Below are 22,243 nucleotides of genomic sequence, written 5' to 3' on the forward strand. Positions count from 1 at the left end.
CTTCCTTGAAAAAATCTTTTCTATGTGACTCTTCCCGGAGCAGATCAAACAGTGTGCCAGCTGTTCTATCGACTGCTTGACGTAGCCTATCTTGATGGCCTGCCTGTTCTCGATCATAGGATATTTCCGATGAGCTTCTACTTTATGATCACTGGTCTTTGTTGGTGTGTTGTTGTCAGCAATCGTGGAGTGGGTGCTGCTTGCGGTGATGTGTTGACGCGGGCAGAGAAAACCAATGGGAACCCTTGATTTCCCATTTGAGCCCACAAAAAAGAAAAACCAGGAAAAAAAAAACGAAACGAAAACCTGAAAAAAAAAAAAAAAAAAAAGAGAGAGAGAGAGAGAGAGAAGGAAGCGGGGAGAGCGAGGGCGAGCGAATGAAGAGGAGAGATAGGAGAGAAAGAGAGAATGAGCCGAAGGAGGAATGCGAAAAAGTGGAGGAGGAGGAGGGGGGGGGGGGGAGGGTCGAAAAGGAAGAGAAAGGCTCAAAAAAAAAAAAAAAAAAAAAAAAAAAAAAAAAGATGACGACGGTTCGTGCGACTAAAACAGACACAGACTCGAACAAGGAGGGATAACTGAGGGGGGTAGGTTGATGGGAATAGTGGTGGGAAAGGACTCTGCCCCCACGCACAAAACTGGGAGTGGTCGTGACAGGAGGGTGCATGGGTTGGGCTTGGCAAACAAAAACAAGTCAAACGAAAGAAATAGCGATTCGCATGCGCGTCGCGGTTTTGAATTTGCTGCGACCCCACTCTCCCTCCAGAGCACAGAATCCCATCATATGGCGATATCTGGATGGCTACATCCAAAGGCTATAAAGGGAGTCAACGATACAGAGAAACCCCCCCCAACCAGAAACGGAGAAAAAAAAAAAGAAAGAAGAAAAAAAGAAGCATCCGAAAAAGCGAAAAAGTCGTCAAGGTTGCTGTCGCCAGATCTGGCGACTCGGCAAAAGCGACACCACAAAGCATGCGCGCAAAAACGAGCCGATGAGACAGAACCTCGTCACACGAGAGAAAAAGAAACTCCGATGAGAAGAGCGTCATCCTGAATCGCTCAAACAAACAACAACAACAACAAAAACAGCATAAACACGCGTCACTCGCCAGTGGTGCAACCGTAAACCAATACAAGGAGCACCCACACAGCCACAGACACAGCCACATGCATGCACACAAGCACGGAGCACCACCGCAGTCCAAACGCAGAGCGAGAACAATGGATGCTTTTGTTTAGTTTTAGTTATTTTTTGTTTTGTTTTTCCCAAATGTTTGTGTCGTTTGTGTCAGCCACACACCCATGCGAAAACGAGAAAACAAAAAAACCGCAGCAGCCATGCATGCACGCTGGCACTCCTCTGAGTCCTTTCTCGACCAAAATAGAAGATGGCACGAGAGGTGTCGAGAGGCCGCGACAGCAAAAGGGCGGATCCAGCACAGGAATTAAAATTAAAATAAAAAAGCAGGAAAAAAAAAAGGGAAGGACGTGACACGATCAGCACAATGCAGATGCCGTTGTTTTTGTTTCTGCCCTTGTTTCGAAGGCGGCGTCCATCGCCACAAAGGAAGAGACAACAAGATAGTGCCAGATGGATGATTGATCGACGTAGTAGAAACGATGGCAGAGGCATTGGATGACAGCAAAGCGAGCATGGCAGCTGACAGATCGGTGTTGATCGATGGTCTCAACAAAAGAAAAATCACAAGACAAAAACATTCGCGACCAACTGCGATTGCGCACCGAGAAGATCAAGGAAGATCAAAGCAGAACAAGAAGGCGAGAAAGCAAAACAAAACACACCCACCCCCAGGGCAATGGCAGCGATGACAGACGAGAAAGAGATGAGGGCAACGAAAAAAAAAAAAAAAAGAAACGAAAAAGAAAAAAGCTCCACTCGATTGAGTCTGGTCAGATTCGAGGCGCACAGAACATCCCGCTGCCACCTCCGGCCGGTTCCAGGAGCACAAACAAGAGTGCGGGAACAACGGGTGCGCAAGAGGGAGAGAACGGGGGGGGGGGCTCCACCTGGCTTGGATCGACGGAACAAAAAAGCAAAAAAAAAAAAAAACAATGGCCTCACTTCAACGCCTCCTCTCTCTCTTTCTCATGCCAGTCGGCCGCTTTCATCCAACCGAGAGCCACCACCCTTTCAAATCATAATATAGTGTGCTTTGTTGTACCAGAGTTGCGCGAACGTCGCAAGGGCAGCGCCGAAGCGGCAGCTGTCGCCATGAAAAGGACTGACCAAAACCGAAAACAAAAAACAAAACAAAAACAAAAACAAAGAAGAAAAAAAAAAAAACAATCCCCTCCTTCAATTTCAGCTGGGCTTTTGATTGGATGACCGTGGTCGGCGAGAGCGGCACAGGCAACCCGCAACGAAGCATCAACAACGCTCATCAATGACATGCAAAGATAGGGCGGACAGGGCGCGAGTGGTTGAGCGATGCCGAGCCAAGTGTACATCTCAGAGGCGAAAAAATGGCAAACGCTACTTTCTTGTTGTAAAGCGCATCAAGCATCGCGCGAGCTCGAGCTCGAGTGTGTGCGCATGCGTGCGTATGTGTGCATGTGTTTCAATGTGCATGTGCACATGCATGTGTAATCGTGCGTGTGTTCGTGTACGGGTTGCTGTTTGACTATGCGTCAGGGCGGGGTGAATGACCAAGTTCGAATCACAATCGATTTTTTTTTCTTTCCTTCCGCTCGTTGCGCTCTCGAGCGCTCATAGCCGTGTCCCTCACCAGCAGTGCTGTTGCTCACTGTGCGGCGCACACCCAGGCACACCCAGACACACGCACACACACACACACATACACATACACAGTCCACAAGCGAGACACAGTGCGAGAAACGGAAACAACCAAAAAAAAAAAAAAGCAAAACAAAAAACAAGTCGAAAACACTACCCCTGCACCCGACAACGGGGTCGAGAAGCAGCAGCCTGCAGTGGATGGAGTGTGAAGCAAAGCCCAGTCACGATGCACACAGGGTGGGGGCACATCCGGCAGTGCTAGCACCGCACCGACAGCGGGGAAGGCAGAAACAAACAAAAAATAAAAAAATAAAAAAATATAAAAAAAATCGAGTCCGCCGACACGACAGATCAATTGGCTTGAAAACCCCACCGTTGCGGCCATTGAGTGACAACTGTGCGTCGGGGCGACACGGGCTACCCTCTGCGCACATGCCATGTGCATCCAATAGAAGGCTCTCTGGTTCCGCGGTCGCCCTGCATCTCCCGCCACAAAAACAAAAAAAAAAAAACAAAAAAACCGCCAGCCAAAAAGCCAATGCAGGTTTTTTTTTAAAAAAAAAGAAAAAGGGGCGAGGTTGGTAGTGCGCATGTCGAGCGGCCTGGGCAGCTGGAAAGCACGAGGGCCCGATAGCACTGTGTGGTGTTTTCGGGTTGTTGCGTTTGAGCGCGGCTCAGAGTGGCAGCGGATCGATTGGCGAGCGACGAAGGTTCGTTCCGCGCCCTTCCGCCGCTCTGGTTTCGCTCCACTGCCCCTCGAAGCTTAAGGCGCAGTTGCGGAGGGTTGGGGGTGGAAGCGAACATGGAGCTCGCTTCGAGAGTGCCGAGAAGAGCGACAGGGAGCGAGGGGCGGGGACGGAGGAGAAGCGACCGAAGCGCATTGGCAAAGACGCGACATGTGTGTGTGTGGGTCGCGATGAGCTGGGGCCTTGTTGAGTGGGGGTTTTGAATCGACGCTGAGGGCTTTCCGTGTTGGAGGGAGCACGGATGGGTGCTGATCACGATAGGTGGTTTGCGACACTGGTGTTGTTTGTGGGATGGAGGGAGAAGGGAAGAGGGAAGAGGGAAAAGAAACGAACGAACGAAAAAAAAAAAAAAAAAAAAAAAAGCCTTACCTTGCTGCATTAAAAAAAAAAAAAAAAAAAAAAAAAAAAAAAAAAAAAAAAAAAAAAAAAAAAAAAAAAAAAAAAAGAGTGGCAATTGAGTTGAAACGCGTTGTTTCGGACAAGAACTTCAAGAGCTGGAGGAAGGATGAGGGAGAGTTGGGGGAGGGATGAGGGGGGTGAGCAACACCTTCATCAGAGAAAAATAATATACAGAGTCAAGCGTTAACGAGCAAAGGAGACTAGCAGAGGGCGAAAAGAGAAAAAGAGTGCGTCAAAGATCAGAAACCTTGCTCAATGCTCTTTCCCTGCAATCAAGAAGACGACCGCAAGTACTAGCTCGACGCCTGGGAGTGACTGCCAAGAACGGGCGAAATAAAATTCCACTGCTCGGTATACAAAAACCTGCAGTGGAGAAGCAGGAATGACGGGGTACATTTGTAGATCATTCAGCTCGGTTTGCTTGATGTTGACACGTACCTCTACCTCCAGTCAGTCGCTCTTCCTTCCAAACCCAAAAAGATTTTTACCACTCCAGAATTTTTTGTCTTTTTGTTTGCTTCTTCGTTTGATCACTCACCGATCATGGCGCTGCGTGCGGCTCGCTGGCTCGTGGTTGGCGCTGCTTTCGGCCTGCTCGCCGCTTTCGCCCTCCCCGCGGACGCCGCGCGATCAGCCGCTGCGAATGCAGTCGCACTGCACCAGCTAATTGGCGCATTTCGAGACACGGGCCATCTGGCGGCGTCGACAGACCCGCTGCAGTACGCAAAGGCGGTTGGCACTCGGCCGGCGTCGCTCCCGCAGCTCGACTACCACACGTACGGCTTCACCGACGCCGACCTGGACGTCGCATTTGACCTTGGCGAGGAGCTCTTTGGGACGTCGTCCGACACAATGACGCTGCGGCAGCTCGTCAGCAACCTCAACCAGACGTACTGCGGCCACATTGGCTTTGAGTACGGCCATGTTGTGGATGCGGATCGCCGACAGTGGTTGGTCGAGCAGATCGAGACGCTCGCTGCCCGCGTCCCAAGCACCGTGTCGTGGTCGGACATGCTCGGATTCCTGGTCGAAGCGGACACCTTTGCGAACTTTGTCAACGAGACGTGGCCGGACGATTGGACGTTCCCAATGAGCGGGTTGAACAACCAGCTCACTGCAATCAAGTCGCTCATCCGCGCAGCCTCCGCCAATGGCATTCAGGCCATTCACTTTGGCATGCACCATCGTGGTCGAGACGAGTTTATGCACAATGTCATGCAAATCCCGCTTCCTGCCGTGTTCCATTGTGAGTTGGCAACAGTTTGTTTTCCGAATTGGTTCCTGCTGCTTGTGTGCTGCGGGGGAGGGGAGGGGGGCTCGAGGTCAGCAGCGCATGTTGTTGATGATGAAAGGGGCTTGTTGATTGCAATCCTATGGCTCTTGCATTGAGTTGGAGTCTCGCTCTGATCTGCCTTTTGTGTTTTGTGCACGGTTGCTCACCTCCGACCCCGCATTGCTGAAATCCCTACTCCTAATTCTTCTGAAAGACATGGATGACGACGATGCATCGCCAGGTCACCCCATCTGCAGCGCCGAAGGCGTCTGCTACTCTGGCGATTCCATCTACGGAATGGGCACCTCAGCGTGGCTCGAAATGCCAAACAACAAGTCCATTTGGGTGTCGGTGGCGTCCAACTCTGCCCATCTCGATTCCAACAATCCCATCGTTGCAGGTGAGTGGCAAGAGTTTTTTCGGCTCGCTGCAATCGACTTTTCTTGTCACAACCGGGAAAAAAAAAAAAAAAACAGCCTTTCTCTGTTGTTTTCCCCCTTGAACTTGCCTTTGTAAGACCTCTCCCTCACCGTCACAATCTCAATTCCCGGAGTTAGGAAGCGCGGGCGCTGTGATGGACATGATGAATGACACTGTCGGCGAGTTTGTACTGCCCGTCCTGATTTCCGGCGACGGTGCCGTCTCTGCACAGGGCATTGTTGAGGAGACCAAGCTGCTGACCAACCACATTCACGGCTACCAAACGGGCGGATTCCTGCACCTCGTCAACAACAACCAGATCGCCCACACAGTCGACCCGGCTGTCACTCGTGTGGTGCCCTATCCCACCGACTTTGCCAAGGTGATTGACGGCCCCGTCTTCCATGTCAACGGCGACGATCCAGAGTCGGTTGCCTGGGTGGTTGAACTCGCCATGCGCTTTCGCCAGCAGTTTCACGTCGATGTTGTTATCGATGTGATTGGGTATCGCCGCCAGGGCCACTATGGCAATCCGCAGGCCGACCACCCTCTGTGGAGCAACCCGCAGCTGTACGACTTTATTGCGCACCATCCAACAGAACTGGCAGTCTACAGCAACACGCTCATTCAACGCGGTGTCATCACCCAAGACGCCATCGACGGTCTGGTCGACGATGAGCACACGCGCCTCTACAATGGATGGGTCAACCGCACGCAGTACCCGGTCGAAGACATTGGCCAAGAGTACATCTGGCCCTTCCTGGAGGCGCCGTGGCCAAAGCTGCTGGCTCCGTCCTTTGCCGCCAATCTCTCAGCGTCCGTTGTCTCGACGATTGGGCGCACCATCCTCTTCGACGCCATCCCGGCCAACATCCAGCTGACTCCGGATCTTGCGCAGCTGCTCACGCTGCGCCAGCAGCAGTTTGACAGTGGCCAGGTTGGCTGGGCTGTGGCCGAAGCTCTCGCAATTGGTTCGCTGCTCAACGAAGGGTTTGACGTGCGCATGACCGGCCAGGATACCATCCTGGGCATTGCGCTCGTTCGCGCCATGGAGCTGTTTGATCGCAACACATTCACAAGCTACCGCCCGCTGGATCAGATTCGCACCATGATCAATCCTGCTGCCGGCCGGTTTCGCCTGTTTGACAGCTCGCTGTCCGAGCTGGCCGTGCTCGGCTACGAGCTCGGCTACAGCATTCAGCGCGGAGACGACACGCTCGTTTTGTGGGACATGCACAACGCCGACTTTATCAACAACGCGCAGATGATGGTCGACCAGTACATTGCAGAGGGCGAGGTCAAGTGGTTCCGGCAAACCCCTCTGACCCTCATTCTGCCCATGGGCTACGAAGCATGCAATGGCCCAGAGCACTCCAATGTGCGCATGGCCCGTCTGCTGTTGACCACAGACGGGAGCGCCGTGTATTGGAACAGGACGCGCACCATGTACGGCGACATGATGGCCGTCAACATTATCGTCATCTACCCGACGACCCCTGCCAACTACTTTCATGCCATTCGCCGACAGATGCACTTTAACAATCTGGCTGGCTACGCTCTGCGGAAGCCTCTGTTCCTTCCGCTGGGCCTGCGTCTGCTCAAAAACGACCACCTCACTTCGGACATGTCCGAATTTGCAACCGACACCTTCATGCCAGTCATCGGGGAGACTGACGGACGTATCGTCCACGCCTCGCAAGTCCAACGCATCATGTTTTGTTCTGGCCAGATTATTTCCGCGCTGAACATTTCTCGCGTCCATCGGAACAGGTGGGATGTTGCGATTGTTCGGCTGGAGCAGCTTTCGCCCTTCCCGTTCCAGCTGGTTCACGACCAAGTCGAAATGTACCCGAATGCGGACGTCATGTGGGTGCAAGAAGACCCCAGAAACATGGGCGCCTGGTTCCACTTCCAACCCCGATTTGCCGTGCTGTACCCTGGCAGGCCGCTGCTCTATGCTGGGCGCAACACAAGTGCTGCGGCTGCTACTGGCTTCTGTCGCCTCAGCCAAGCGGAAGAGCAGCTGTTGTTGAATGACGCGTTCGACCTGCCCAAAGCAATCTGGCTGCAGCCAAGCGATGCGCCCCTTTCGACAGCAAGCTGGGTCGGAATAGTTGTCGGAACCGGTGTTGTGATGCTTGTTGTCGGAGCTGTGGCCGCACTCTACATTATTGCACGCATCAACCGTCGCAACCGTTCCGAGCGATTGCTCGTCAATTAGTTGCCTTCTGTTCTTGTAGTTCTCTGTCATGTCTCTTCTTTGTCACAGCTAAAAAAAAAGCTGATCAGATTCTTGTCAAACTCCACCGACCGTGTTGCACCGAAGTACAATGAGAGCGAGAGAGGGAGAGCGAAAGCAACAAGACAAAAAACAAAATAAAAAAAAAAACTCCGAAAAAAAAAAAGCAGAGTCTTACATTATCGACCCCAATCGTCAAAACAAAAGTCAAACACAAACAGCTAGAACACCAATGAACAGAAACAGGACGAAAATGAACAACACAACGGTAACAAGAAGCAGCATCCTGGAATCAAGACACCTGCCGCGAAGCTAGCACAGAGTAGCCGGCATTATTTACCGCTGTCATTATACAGAGGATTGCTGTACTCTGTTCAAGCAAACATAGACAAGAGAAGGGGAGGGGGTGGGGGTCAGATGGTGGAAGCAAGCACCGCCGCAAATTCATGTTCAAATCCTGCTGCTCTGACAACACGAAACAAACAACAAATTTTTTTACCAGTTGTGGATGCCTTGAAGAGAGGATTATCGTCACCCTTCCACCGCGACTTTTCACGCTCAGCTTCGAACTTGCCCCATTCTCGGCGATCACGCATGCCGTTGATCAACTTGAGAGCGACCAGCGCTGCGATGGCGGCGACAATAATGCCACCAAACACACCAACAAAGACACCAATCGTGGTGCCGACAGGGAGATCGCCAAGGAAGGGGCAGTCGCCGTTGGAGCGGATGACCGTTCCAGTGCAAACGTTTTTGACATTGCCATTGGTGTTGTTGTAGCATTTGCCGAGATCCTCGCACCACATGCAGCCGCGGTCATTGTGATCCGTGCAAGAGCCGCAAGACGTGTAGTTGGTGCAGCTGTCGTGCGGGCACGTGTTGTTCACAGCGGTGACATCGCACCAGGTGCACTGGCCAGGAGGTCCCCAGAATGGCGCACACACGCAAGTGCCGCAAACGCACGTGCCATGCTCGCCGCAGTCGTGACTGCAAGGGCCGCACTCGCACGAAGGTCCTGTAAAGTTGTTCTTGCAGTGGCATGTGCCGCAAATACATTCGCCGTTGCCCGCGGCCTGGTTGCACTTGAAGCCGTTGATGGTTTCGCCGCCGCACTCGACCAAGGAGCAGTTGCAGCTGGCCCCACTGTAGAGCGGGCTGCCTTGCGCGTCCGCGTCGCACTTGCACTGGTGGCACTGGGTCGCATCGCTCACGCACGTTCCATGACCAGAGCACTCGGACGTGCCGTCCCATCCGGCGCAGTGTTCAGTCCGGTCGCACAAGCACTCGGTCTCGGGAGTGTAGTTGCCAGTGCAAACGCACTGACTGCAGTTGCAAGATCCATGGCCGAGCGCAGAGTTGCAGTTGCTCGCCGAGTTGCATCCGACGTTCCAGCACGAGCAGTCGGCGCCAGTGTACAGGCCGGAGCAGGTGCACACACCGCACGTGCAAGTGCCGTGGCCGCTGCAGCCGTTGGGGCATGGTGCGTCCGAGCATGAGCAGTCGGGCTTGGACTGGTAGCCAACATCGCAGGTGCAGGTGCCGTCGCAGTTGTTGCACTGGCCGTGGCCCGAGCAAGTCAATCCGCCGCGCGAAGGGCAGTTGTTGTTGCATGCGCAGTTCAAGCCAGAGTAGCCCGCCTGGCAGCGACAAACTCCACATTGACAGGTGCCATGGCCGCTGCAATTGTCCGGACAGACGGTCGAGCAGGAGCAGGACGAGCCAGTCCATCCAGGCTCGCAGACGCACGAGCCAGCCGTGCAGTTGCCATGTCCACTGCAGCTATTGGGGCAGGGAAGAACGGGTGTATCGCAATAGGTTCCAGTGTAGCCGGGACGGCACGTGCATTGGTTGCACTTGCAGCTGCCGTGGTTCTCGCAATCGACACCGGAGCCCGAGGGCTTCATGCAGCCAGGCGCAACGGTCGGGCACGAGCAGTCGATGGCAGAGGTGCTGTTCCACGCTGCGTCGCACGTGCACACACCACAGTTGCAGGTACCGTGGCCAGAGCAAACGTCGCCAGTCGAGGTCGGGCAACCCGTGGTCGGGCATTCGCACGCGGGGCCAGCAAAGCCTTCATTGCAAACGCAGGTACCGCACTGGCACGTGCCACGAAGAATGCCGTTGCACACGGCGCCATTGTAAGACGGGCAGGCCATGGGATCAGAGTTGCACGTGCACGTCTCGCCAGTCCAGCCATCGTCGCAAGTGCAGCGGCCACACAAGCAAGTACCGTGACCGTTGCACTTGTTGACCGGGCAGAGCCCCGCGCAGTTGCAGTCGTTGACGAGGTTGACGACGATGGAGACTGCGCTAAAGCCGACGAACGTCACGATAATCGTGTTGCCATCCGTGCGGGCTCGGGTGCCGTCGTACAGCAGGGTAAAGTTGAACTTGTACGTAGTGCCGACAACGACATTGGTGTAGCCAACGGCAGCGGCGGGCGAGATGGCGCTGATAAACCCTTCGTTTCCGTTGGACTGGACGGCGGCAACAATGGTGGAAGCAATCGAGTTGTATGCGTCGCTCAAGAGCTGAACCAGGTTATCCGAGTTGGTGGCCAAGGTGCCAGATTGGCCAAACCCGAGTGCGGTCACAAGATCCTGGAAGGTGCGCTGGTTGATGCCCGTGGCGGTCGAGCCGAAAATGGGGACAATGTTGTTCTCAATCAGAGCGTTTTTGAGCTGGGAAAAGCTTGGATAGTCGTACTTGGTCGACGCATCGTCGATAAACCGGTTGACTGCATTTGTATTCGTCGAAGGAAGGGTGAAGGCAGAGTCGGGCACATAGCACTTGTACGGGAAGGGCTCGACAATGCCAGCCATGTAGCCCTCCTTGCGGAAGTGGGTCGTGTCATCAGTCAGCATGAGCATGAGCCGGCGGGGCTGATACGTCGTGTTGAAGCTGGGCCAATCGATCAGCTTTTGGCACAGAATGGCCTGGAGCATGCCGTCAATCATGTTTTCAGGCGTGTCAATGTTGCCTTGAATGCCAGAGATGCCCTGAACGAGCGTCACAAACTGGCCGAGGTTGTAGGAGAGCGGCAGGCGAGCTCGGAAGGCGTGGTTGGTGGGCAAGCTGGTGCCGCCAGTGTACGTCGAGTCCTTAATCCAGCCAGAAGTCGTCCAGCGGCCCATCGGGTAGGCAGGCTTTTCGAGGAAGCTGCCAAAGCCCAGACGAGCGCAGTTCGTGTTGGAGCAGGTGGGGTTGCTCGTGTCCGTGCACAGCTGGGTCACCTTGGTTGCCAGCGGTTGCGCCAAGCTGCGCACCTTGGTCAAATCGTCGTCCATCGAGCCGGAAAAGTCCATCAGCAGGTACAAGTCGACGGGTTTGCACGGCTGCGGCGTCACAGATACGGTGACAAGCAGCGGTTGGCCCGCACGCAAAAAGACGTTCGTCGTGGTCGGGCTGACCTCGGGCGTTGAGCCGCTCGTGCCCAGAACGCGAGACGCCGGGCTCTGCCAGTTTGAGCATGTGCCAGCCGCCGACTGGCACTGGCCGTGGTCGCCGCACCAGCCGCACATTGTCAGCGCGGCATTGTTGATGCAGTCCTCGCAGATGGTGAATGCGCTGCACGGATCGGATGTCTGTGCGCGAGCTGCAGAAACAAAAAAGAATAAAAAGTTAGTGTGTTTTTTCGGGCTCGTGCGATGATGGAATTTTTTTTTTTTTTTTTTTTTTTTTTTTTTTTTTTTTTTTTTTTTGTGTTCAACCACCGTCGTCGTCGAGCAAAGTGGCTCAATACATGCGGCGTGCACACGCTGAGCTCCCCCCAGTCCCACCGCAAGCAACAGACAACAAAAAGTAGAGTTTTAACACCCGTCGCAAGCTGCATAAAATGGAGACAGACATTGGCGTTCAGGACAAGGGGTGTTGCCGAATGTTAGAGTTGGAAAAAAAAAAAAAAAAGACGAATAAAACAAAAAAAAGGCTCGATCGAGCAACCGATAGCCAGAGGGGGCACCGGAGCACAAGCAGAGCTCGAGACAAATAGGTGTAACGACTGTTTGTTTGACACGACAATAGCTCCGTTCTGCGTTTTGCAGCCGACGTGCCAATCGTCGTCAAACATCCAGTACAATAAATTACAATAAAATATACAATAAAAAAATACAATAAAACAAATAAAATATTAAAAAACCTTGTTTTTTCTTTTTGTTTTTTCTTCGCTTCGGCAGAGCACAGTTCGGTCGTTCCGAAACGCCACCACAGCAACGTCGCAGGGAGACGCGCACATGCAGCAACCACCACCACCATAGCACACTGCATCCTCTGTGCAACGCCACAGCACAACGAGAGAGTCGCAAACCGACCTTGGCCAAGGCAAAGCAGCAGCGCAAGAGCAAGCAGCGCCAAAACTCGCTTCGCTGCCATTTTGTGAAAAAGCCAAAAAAAAAAAAAAAAAAAAAAAAAAAGTTGAAAAAGAAAAACGAAAAAGAAAAAGAAAAAAAGTTGAATGTCCTGCGTTTGGATGTTCGCCAAAAAAGAATCAAAATCGAATTGAACACGGTTGCACAGCTTGCGCAAACATGCCAGTCACAGAGGTTGTGTTTTGGTCAATAAGAGGTCCTGGGGGAAAATGTCGAATTGGAGAAAAAAAATGCGACTTGTCGCGGTTGTGGTAAAACAAGATCAAAAAAATCAAAAATAAAATAAAAATAAAAAACCACCGATCGCTGTGACGGAGATCAAAGACCTTAAACGGAAGCCAATCACGCCATGAACAATGCGCGCCCCGCTGGCTGCTCGGCCACAGGGACGAAGAGCCGATTTTCTGAATTTTTTCTTATTTTTTTTTCGTTGTGTCCGTGTTTCCTCAGACGGCCGTGACTTGGCGATCAAGGTGTCTGCGATAACGTGTTACTCGTAGATCGATTTTTTTTCGACTTGTTTCGCGTTTCGGCGCGACAGTTCGCTTTTGGCTCCGGCAGGCTCCAGTCCACTCTTGATCCCTCGCGTCCCTGCACAGCTCGGCTGGGTGCACGTACGTCACGTTTCGGCCATGTTTGAGAGCTCGAGGAGGAGCAGGAGTCGAGCGACACGTTGAAGTGTGAAAACCAAAGTGCAATCAACACACGCGTTTTGCCTTTTTTTTTTTTTTGTTATAAAACACAGATTTTTTTATTTTTAAAATTGTGCAGAATTAAAAATTGATTGTTTTGGACACTTGAATTCTTCGCCGCAGTTGCAGACTTTCCCTTTGCTTGCTCTGCTTTGGCAGGGGAGCGCATCGGCTAGAGTGAGAAAAAGCAAAAGGGGAGTCGAGACAGCGAGCGCATCCACGTCGCACGGCATCGCAGCGTTGCGCAAAAAGCCATCGCCGCTCGTCGCCACAACCCTTTTGAATTCTTGTGGTTGCCATGCCAAGAACGTGATCAGAATTTTACACTAGTCTTCCACAGAGATCGGGACAGCCCGGGGACAAATCAGATGGTCGGCTTGTAATGTGCGTCTCTCCTCGCTTTATGCTACAGAAAACGAGGGACTGAGAGCGAGCGGGGTTGGGGGGCGGGCGGAAGGCGCGCTGAAATCAAGTGATGACGAAAACCGCATCATCCTGGCGCCCCCAGCATTTTCGTCCGCTGTAATTTTGTACTAGTACACGCCTCTGCATTTGCATTGCTTTCTCGGATAGGATCGTTCAGTTTAAAAGCGAGATCATTCTTGTTCTTTTTTTTTTTTTTATTCATTTTTTTTATTCTTTTTTTTTTTCACCTGTTTTTTTTTTTTTTTCTTGCAGCCATGCAAAGACGAATGCTGCACCTGGGCCTGGCGGTTTTCTGCCTTGCCATGGTGACACGCTTAACGTACGCTCAGTACATCTCACCTGCGCCCGTCTGGACGGCTCGCGGCGAACAAGCAGGCGCACGCTTTGGTAACACTCGCTTCGAACGCCCTTTATTTTCGACAGTTGTTCGGCTTCTTTTTTTTTTTTTTTTTTTTTTTTTTTCTGTGTAAGACTTTGTTTAAGTGTGGGACGAGTTTTTTTTTTTTTTCTTGTTCTTTTTTCCCAGTGCACTTGTGGTACAGCGCAGCGTCCAATACGCGGTCGCTCAGATACCGAATTTACGCTTGTGCTCGATAGTTTGTGCGTGTGTGTGTGGAGGAAACGCTTTAGCAGCTGCTGTCGCTTGCCTGTCGATGAGCGAAGCTGCTTTTTTCTTCTTTTTCCCTGTTTTTTTTTTTTTCCAGTTTTTATTTTATTTTTGGTTTTTGTTTCCGCCTTTTATTATTGTTCTCTTCGCTCCGTCTCAACCACATAGAAAGCAAGAAGAAGAAGAAGAAGAAAAAAAAAATCAACCAACAATGCAAACTCACCTCTATTTTTGTTTTGTTTTTTTTTGGCTGGCTTTTAAAAACACAGGTTCCACTCTCCTGATCGACGACTTTGACAGCGATGCTCAAGTCGACTTTGTTATTGGATCGCCGTACTTTTCGCCATGGTACGACCATGCCACCAAGGCAAACGACCGCACCAACGAGGGTGACGTGACTGTGTTTTATGGCGCGTTGCAGGCGCGTCAGCTCATCCGCGACAAGTGGAGCAACATTCCGGCGTCCTTCATTACCAACGGTATCCAGGGAGCGTACATTGTCGACGCGTCCATCCCTTCCGCCGCTCTGATTTCAAACACAAATGTCCTGGTGATCAACCTGGCCACCAATGCTGTCATCACTGCCAGCCGCGCCATTACTGCGCACTTTGCTTCGTTGCCGGCGGCCTTCCAGAGCGGCATTGACACGATTCTGGACCATCCCGACGGAAAGCTGTATCTGATCAAGGACACCAATGTTTGCACGTACACCAAATCGTCGCTCGCGTTTTTCGGGACAGACACAGTGACTGCGGCCTTCCCCGGTTTGAGCACGTACGGCTTCACGACGGGCCTGACCGCAGCCTTCTCGAACAACGTCAACCAGATTTACTTTTTCAAGGGCACCCGGTATCTCATGTGGGATTTCGAGCGCTCCAACGTCAACACTGCTTTGCCCTGGCCGATCAACATTAACGCAACCTGCTCCCCATTTGCGACGGCCTTCCCAACCGGGTTTCGCACCGCGTTTACGAGTGTGCAGGTGACGGCGAAATGGTCCACATCCACCATCCCCGTTCAGAACATCCCGTTCGTGTATGCCTTCACCGCAGACGGCTACTTTTCCATGGCCCCTTCGCGATTCTTGACCAACTGCCGCTTTGGCGGATGGGCTGGCAATGCCTTGGCTTCCGGCAAGGCCACGTCCACGTCTTACTCGAGCTTGTTCCTTGGCGCATATGGTTGCGCGAACGCGTGTATTGACAACGAAGGTTGCCTCCAGTTTGGTCGCGTTTGGCAGTTCACCGGCTCGGCGCGTGGCCTTCAGTTTGTCGCTGCGAACAACGACCAAACCACCGACTCGCGTGGCACCCGCACCTCGGGCACGCATGTGGGCACCTCCTTGGATGTCGGCATGGGCCGCCGAACGGGCGCCTACCAGCCAGTCCTCACTGGAGGCAACTTGTGCTCGGGTGACTTTGCGGGCTCGGCGTACAAGTACGGGTCCTCGTTCAACCTGGCCGATGCCTCGCAGCAGACCAAGAACGTCGTGTTGAACACCAAGATGGGCTTGACGGTGCTTGCGCGAGGCGAGTACACTGGCGACACCTACGAGGATTTGGTTGTGAGCTCGATTCGTGGCGACGCCTCGTCGACCGTCAACCCATTCTTTGCGGGCACTGTTTTCATCTACAGTGGCGCGGTGACAATCACCAACGCCAACCCTGTTAGGCGTCTCGAGGGCACTGTTTTCGGCGCTGGTTTCGGCCACTGTCTCGAGCGTGCGGATCTCAACGGCGATGGCCGCGACGACCTCGTGATTAGCGCTCCATTCAATGATGCTGGCCGCGTTTACGTGTACCTGCAGGCAGCCAGCACCGGAATTCCCACGACCGCCACCATGTTTGTTTCCGGGCAGGTCACATACGAGGAATTTGGCTTTAGCGTAGTCCGCATTGGCGACTTGAACAACGATGGGCGCGACGATGTTGCCATCGGCGCACCCATGTACAACTCGCACGAGGGCCGCATCTTTTTGCACTTTGGTGCCGCCACGGGTCTCAACCCGACTGCGGCTCAAATCATCCTGGGCAGCTCCGTGTTTGGCTCGGCCTACCTCAGCTCGCCGATGCAGTTTGGCTACTCGATTGTTGGGCGCGACTTGGACTCGGACTCGTATCCCGACTTGCTTGTGGGTGCTCCCAAGCTGGACGGCGTTGGCGGTGCCGTCTTGCTCTACTCGAACAACCAGGCCGATTCGAGCATCACGCTGGCGACGACTCCCAGCAGCACCATCACGTCACCCGGCTCCTTTTCCGCTGCCTTCACCGTGACCAATGCCGGACCCAATCCTGCTGTTGCAGTCACCTTCACGGTCGACTTGTCAAGCGCCAGCGTCATCAATGCCAACCCCGCCGTCACGGGAACGCTCGTCAGCTCCAGCATCTCGGGCTCGCAGCTGCTGGTTGAGCTTGGTGACTTGCCCAATGGTGCCAGCCGTGTGATTACGCTCAATTTCGGCGCACTCGACGTCACGTACCTGTACCCGAGCAGCATCAGTCTTTCCGCTCACCTTTCGCAAAACAACTCGTCGTACGACTACGTGTCTTCCAACAATGACGTTTCTGCAACGCTCTCCATTGCGACAATCGCCGACCTCATGCTCCAGAATGCCCCAGTGCTGGTCAAGAACACTGCGCCATTCACGGCAACGTCCATCCAGCAAGGCCAGGACATTGTCATCCCGCTTGTGCGCGCCATCAACCTGGGCCCTGCGACTGCCTTTGGCACGAGCATCAAGTTTACCCTGCCCTACGGCGTGACTGTGAAGAGTTTCAACACCACGCTGGGTATCTGCATCGGCGTGACCTCGCTGGATTGCAACTTTGGCAATCTGCTCGTCAACCAGAACGTCACCATTTTCAACTTGGTGCTCGCCACGGCCTCGTTCACCTCCACAGCTGGTGTCACCATTACGATGCAGTCCTCCAGCACCGAACCGACGCCCGATACCCATTCCAACACGTTCGTTACAAACACCGTTTCCGTTGATTCGACGTCGTCCGACCTTGCTACTGCCGCCCTCAGTGTGTACCCGACAGCCGTGGAGGCTGGTGGAAACCTGCTCATGTTCGCCACCTTCTATTGCGCCGGTGTGCGTGATGCCGACCTTGCCATTGCCACCCTGACGTTGGGCGCCGGCACCAACGTCACCGATGTCTCCCTGGCGGGCTTTGCGGGCAATTGCTCGACAGCCACGTCGGGAGCGTTCGGTGCGGCTGTCGTCACCTGCTGGATTCGTTTCTTCCGTGCAGGCGCGTCGGCCACTGTCACTGTGGCCGCCGACGTTAGCGGCCTGCTTTTGGCTGGCTCGAGCATCGCCTCGTCCGCCAACATCACTTCTGCGCTGCATGACCCTGTTATGACCGACAACTTTATGGCTGGCCCGACCATTTCAGTCTCCCGCCTCACCAAGTTCTCCGTCACGCACGTGCTCGATATTTTTGATGTCTACTCGCCGCCGTTCTACCTGAACAACCTGGTGAATGTGACCACCACCGTTCTGAACGAAGGACCCTCCCCGATGCTTGCGCCAGTTGTTGTTTACATCATTCTCGACCCTCGCCTGACGTTTGGAGACTTGCTGTTGGATCACGGATGCACCGCCACCTTGCATGCTGGTGCCAACATTACTGTCGCCTGCTCAGTTCCTGCCTTCCCCGTCGGCAACGCTATTGACCTCAACACGGGCTTTAAGATTTCGTCGGCGACCTCGACCCAGATGACAGTCCGCTCGTTTGTTGACGTGGCCTCCCAACCGGCCCCCTTGCTGCTGGATGTTGACTTTACCGTGGATCTCGTCACGTCGCTTCGCCTGCCTGACGACGTTGTTGGATTTTTTGAGGTTCCGCAAGGATCGAGCTTTACCATCACGTTCGGCTTCAATAACGTCGGTCACAACGACGCCACCAACGTCGTGGCCACGCTGTCCCTCCCAAGCCACGTTACGTTTGTCCAGGGTACAGGCACGCCCTACACTGCCCCGTGTGTCCTTGTCGGCTCGGACGTTCAGTGCCCGATGGGCACGCACGTTCGTGACAGCGGTTCCATCTCGTCTGGCCAGATCACCCTGACATCGTCCACCGTTGGCGTGTATGACTTTGTCCTCAACAGCGCTTCGGATCAAACTGACAACACGGACAATCGGGCCTACTTTTCAGTGAGTGTGCGCGAGTTCTCCGATATTGCATTGTCGCTCAGCGCACCGACGCTTGCGACCAAGGGTGGCCAGCTCACCTACGGCGTCCAAGTCGACAATCTCGGTCCTGGTGATGCGCACGACATTGAATTTACCCTGGCATATGACGCTGCTCACCTCACCATTGTTTCCTTCAACCAAAATGCGACCTACGGCTGCACCGAGTCCACCCCAGGATCCCTGCTGTGCCCCTTTGGCTCGCTCCCACCGTCTGGCTCCATTACCGCCCTGGCCTTTGTGTTTGCCATTGCCGAGGGCAGTCCAAGCTCAGTCACTGCGACCGGCACGCTGACCCAATCCGTCGACGAAGGCACTGGCGACCCGCTCCTGAACAACGTTGCGACCCGGACGACTGGGCTTGCCGACCCCTATGTCGACTTTAAGCTGTCCATGACCTTCACGCCGGCCGTGTTTATCGTAGAGCCGGGCCGCCGGTTTGTCGAAACGCTCATCATCTCGAACGATGGTGTGCGCGCTGACCAACCCATCTTGTCGATCGAGTCCTGGCCGTCTGGCATGATCATCAACTCGATCGACCTGGCCTCGGCGGCAGGCAACACGTCTCTCCTGACTGGCTGCCCCATCCTCAACAGCACAAACCCCGCTCCTTGGAACTGCACCTTGCCCTCGCAGCCTGCTCGAACCAACGCGTTCATCGTGACTGCCACGGGCTCGTTCCTGTCGAGTCGCGACGCCATCAATGGCTTGGCCTTGTTGAAAGCCCGCGTATCGCCCCTCAGTATCAACGACATTGACCCTGACAACAACGCTGCTGACGGCATTTTGGAAATCACGGTCACCGTTGCTCGTGCCACAAGCGATGATGATAGCTCTGTCGCGTGGTGGATTATTCTCCTGGCATGTCTCGGCGGTGTACTTGTTGTTTCAGGTGAGCGGTGTGATTTTTTTTTTTGGGTTTTTGTATTTGTACAGGGGAGTGGCGTCAAAAGTTTGCTCAAAGCTTCAAAGCTTGGATGCCACGCGCAAAGCTCACCCTGCCATTTTCTGTCTGTATTTGTGATTGATAGGCGCAATCTTTATGCTGAAAAAGCGAGGATTCTTTGCTCGCAAGTTGCCTCCGCCCATGCTTGAGAATTCTCTTGAGGATTAGCGTGTTGTGTTTGTTTGTTGTGTGCCGGCTGCGTCGTGGCTGCGTGTCTGGTGTTGTTTGTTTGTTGTTGGTTGTTGTTTGTCCTAGCAATTGTTGCTACCGGCCTAATAGAAGTATTTTGTTCCTGGATGGTCTACGGTTGTTGTGCATGTTAACTCACAGTAGAGCTTGTTTTAGGAAGGCTACAGTTCTATGATTCCAGTTTGTGTCATACAACATAAGCGAGTTTGTTCACAGCATAGAGATTCAATCCTTTTTTTTTCTCTCTTTTTTTTTTTTTTTTTTTTTTTTTTTCTATCTCTTTTGGTTTTCCAAGATGGAAGGCGAGTCTGGCGCTGCTGCATCAGGAGGGCACGTCGCTGCACCGCCCCTCGCAGCAAATGCATCAGAAGCAACACACGACGCATACGTCCAATCTCATCCTCAACACGCGAAAGCGACAGAATCAGCCAATGCAGTTGTAGATCAGAATGAGCGTAGTGAAGCCGCTTCACACTTGCTGCCGAATCGCGACCAACAACTACCCAGCATGTCAGTGTCAGTCGAGCCAGCAAGCGCACCCCCCGCTGCAGCACTACCATCAGCATCGCCATCTGTATCATCATCATCATCATCATCAGCATCAGCAGCAGCATCATCAGCATCAGCAGCAGGAGGAGGCAGGCGACGAGGCGGCCAATCTCAATCCCAATCCCAATCTCATTCGCATTCTCAAACAAGGAGCAGCAGCAGCAGCAGCAGCAGCAGCAGCAGAGGAGCGTCGACAACGACACCGCGCGCCGCTTTGTCATCATCATCATCGTCATCGTCCCCAAGCGCAGGCGTCGAGCAGCGAACGTCGACGCGAGTGCAGCGCCGCAAGCGAGATGCGCAGATTGACTATCTGCAGCTATTCGACTTTGTGTTTGCCGTTGCGCCCGAGGCTGCTGCAGACGCCGCTGCGGCCCGCGAGAAGCAGCGCAAGGCAGCCATGATGCTGACGGACGAACCCAGCGGCGCAACTGCAGCAAGCGGTGGCGGCAGCGGCGGCGGCTGGGATGGGTCGACTGCGCAGCGTCGAAGGCTTCCTACATCAGCGACGACGACGACGACTCGTCCTACCAGTGTCAATGGCATTAGCAGTAGTGGTAGTAGTGGTAGTGGTAGTAGTAGTGGTAGTAGTGGTGGTGCTGCAGCGGATGGCCACCCTCAGCCTCAGCGAACTGGTGCTGGCCATGAAAAGCATTTCCCAACAAGCGAGCGACTGACTTCCAAGCGACCCGCCGAGCCCTCCTCATCCTCATCAGCATCAGCATCCTCATCGTCATTGTTGACGACGTCTGGTGGCGATGGGAGCCTCAAGACGAAGCCGGGAAGCGACGACGCCAAGCAAAGAGCAGCCAAACTGCCTCGATTGGAATCCGCATCGTCCTCTTCTTCTGCTGCTGCTGCTGCTGCTGCTGCGAATCCTGCGCCGGGTGGTCTCAGTGCGATCGACATGTCAAGTGCACACAAGAGCATCCTGTCGAGTGCTGCTGGTGCTGCCGCTGGGACGACCCATGCAGCGAAACAGCGAACGCAGCAGGCTGGGTCGGGATCTGCGTTGCCCTCGCCAACTCCCAGGAATGCATCGCGAGTCAATGCCACGTCCCAAGCTCAAGTTGCGAGTGCAGGTGGTGTGCAAGCTCAAGTTGCGAGTATCAGTGGTGCGCAAGCTCAAGTTGCGAGCACGAGTGCAAATGGTCCTCAAGTTCAAGCTCAAGCGCAGGATTTCGTCGCGCCAACAGTCTCAGTCAGCTCAGAAGGACCGTGGTCGGCCTCGTTTGCAGTGGGAAGCGTCCCTCCGATGATGCATCACCATCCAACTGCGGTGATTGCAATGGACGTGACGATGCAGCCAAAGACATCGTCCTCCTCGTCTTCGTCGCTGTCGTCGTTGTCGTCACCTTCACTGAATGCGCTAAATGCGACTTTCATCAACGGCAAGGAACTGTCGGATCCGAATGCTTTGACTGTGGGAAATCCCAACCATCGCCACCCCCATCAGCATCAGCAGCTCCATCCACAACATCCTCATCAACAACATCAACATCCGCATCAACAACATCAACATTACATTCAGCAGCCTCAGTACTCTCACCAGCCAGCAAGTACATCAGTGCAACACATTCAACACAATCAGCACCATCATCACCACCATCAACTCCATCATCCAGCCCACTTGCAGCAGCCACCGACGCGGCACCATCTAGAGTCGAGCGACCAGCGCTCTTCGTCCTTCTCTCTGCCACCGAGCCAGCTGTCTCTCGGAGGCTCGGAGTTGTCGGATGTTTCGCGAAAACTGTCAATGGCCGCAGCGGATACATCTCCGGTGATGGACGGCTTTTCACCTCACAACAGCTTGCTTCGACACTCTCATTCGCACACTGGCATCACTGGCATCACCGTGGTTCCCGAGCAGCAACAGGCATTTGCACTTTCCGCCGATTTGAGTCTACCGACACTCCACAGCCACTCGCCTTCGTCTTTAGCTTCGGATTTGCAAATGCTGCAGCATCAACTACAACAGCAGCAGCAGCAACAGCAGTCGCAGCAGCAGCAGCAGCAGCAGCAGCAGCAGCAACAACAACAACAACAACAACAACAACAACAACAACAACAACAGCAGCAGTCGCAGCTTCACGAGTTACTTCAGCACCAACATTTCCTCCAACTGTCCAACCACGCCAGCCTGAACACACCACCCCAACCGCTCCCGTTACCACAGGTAGCCGACGTTGATGCCTACTCAGTCAAGGACATTACTGTCGCCCTTGCGACACTTGACGCTGATGACCAGGACTGGCTGGCTCGGCTTGCGACCACTGGGCTCACCCAACAACTCCCCGTGTTGATCAAGGTCCTCCATCGAATGAAGGATCTGCAGCAACAAAACACGACGCTGCAGCGACAGCTCCAGGCGTCACTCCGCGCTCAGGCTTCTGGCCAGCTCCTTTCGCCTGGAATGCACAGTGTAGCGTCCTGGTCGTCG

At 53.8% G+C, this 22,243-nt stretch overlaps 4 protein-coding genes across 4 annotated transcripts; 2 read left to right on the forward strand and 2 right to left on the reverse strand.

Annotated features, from left to right (window-relative positions):
• The first annotated feature begins 4,404 nt into the window (after positions 1-4,404).
• CAOG_01282 (hypothetical protein) lies at positions 4,405-7,899 on the forward strand. Its single transcript, XM_004349752.2, has 3 exons — positions 4,405-5,146; positions 5,388-5,573; positions 5,731-7,899. The coding sequence occupies exons 1-3, from the start codon at positions 4,444-4,446 to the stop codon at positions 7,812-7,814; spliced, it is 2,973 nt and encodes a 990-aa protein (XP_004349802.1). The 5' UTR covers positions 4,405-4,443; the 3' UTR covers positions 7,815-7,899.
• Positions 7,900-7,987: 88 nt separating this feature from the next.
• CAOG_01283 (hypothetical protein) lies at positions 7,988-12,228 on the reverse strand. The gene is made up of 3 exons (XM_004349753.2): positions 12,143-12,228; positions 8,332-11,427; positions 7,988-8,202 (listed from the first exon to the last, which is right to left on the reverse strand). Exons 1-3 carry the CDS (start codon positions 12,201-12,203, stop codon positions 8,165-8,167), a joined length of 3,195 nt encoding a protein of 1,064 aa, XP_004349803.2. The 5' UTR covers positions 12,204-12,228; the 3' UTR covers positions 7,988-8,164.
• Positions 12,229-13,520: 1,292 nt separating this feature from the next.
• CAOG_01284 (hypothetical protein) lies at positions 13,521-19,353 on the forward strand. Its single transcript, XM_004349754.2, has 3 exons — positions 13,521-13,704; positions 14,194-19,011; positions 19,151-19,353. The coding sequence occupies exons 1-3, from the start codon at positions 13,572-13,574 to the stop codon at positions 19,231-19,233; spliced, it is 5,034 nt and encodes a 1,677-aa protein (XP_004349804.2). The 5' UTR covers positions 13,521-13,571; the 3' UTR covers positions 19,234-19,353.
• A 995-nt stretch (positions 19,354-20,348) lies between these two features.
• On the reverse strand, positions 20,349-20,712 carry CAOG_01285 (hypothetical protein; the record flags this gene model as incomplete). Its single annotated transcript, XM_004349755.2, has 2 exons — positions 20,349-20,435; positions 20,482-20,712. 2 exons carry the CDS (start codon positions 20,710-20,712, stop codon positions 20,349-20,351), a joined length of 318 nt encoding a protein of 105 aa, XP_004349805.2.
• Between the last annotated feature and the right edge of the window lie 1,531 nt (positions 20,713-22,243).

Source organism: Capsaspora owczarzaki, assembly GCF_000151315.2.
Source record: "Capsaspora owczarzaki ATCC 30864 unplaced genomic scaffold supercont2.2, whole genome shotgun sequence".
Lineage (NCBI taxonomy): Eukaryota > Filasterea > Ministeriida > Capsasporidae > Capsaspora > Capsaspora owczarzaki.

Coding starts and splice junctions, on each gene's coding strand:
- CAOG_01282 (XM_004349752.2), top strand. CDS start 4,444: ATGGCGCTGCGTGCGGCTCGCTGGCTCGTGGTTGGCGCTGCTTTCGGC. Junction 5,147..5,387: donor GCTTCCTGCCGTGTTCCATT/GTGAGTTGGCAA, acceptor TTCTTCTGAAAG/ACATGGATGACGACGATGCA. Junction 5,574..5,730: donor CAACAATCCCATCGTTGCAG/GTGAGTGGCAAG, acceptor TCCCGGAGTTAG/GAAGCGCGGGCGCTGTGATG.
- CAOG_01283 (XM_004349753.2), bottom strand. CDS start 12,203: ATGGCAGCGAAGCGAGTTTTGGCGCTGCTTGCTCTTGCGCTGCTGCTT. Junction 11,428..12,142: donor GCTGCTTTGCCTTGGCCAAG/GTCGGTTTGCGA, acceptor TTGTTTCTGCAG/CTCGCGCACAGACATCCGAT. Junction 8,203..8,331: donor CTTCAAGGCATCCACAACTG/GTAAAAAAATTT, acceptor TTGCTTGAACAG/AGTACAGCAATCCTCTGTAT.
- CAOG_01284 (XM_004349754.2), top strand. CDS start 13,572: ATGCAAAGACGAATGCTGCACCTGGGCCTGGCGGTTTTCTGCCTTGCC. Junction 13,705..14,193: donor ACAAGCAGGCGCACGCTTTG/GTAACACTCGCT, acceptor TTAAAAACACAG/GTTCCACTCTCCTGATCGAC. Junction 19,012..19,150: donor CGGTGTACTTGTTGTTTCAG/GTGAGCGGTGTG, acceptor TGTGATTGATAG/GCGCAATCTTTATGCTGAAA.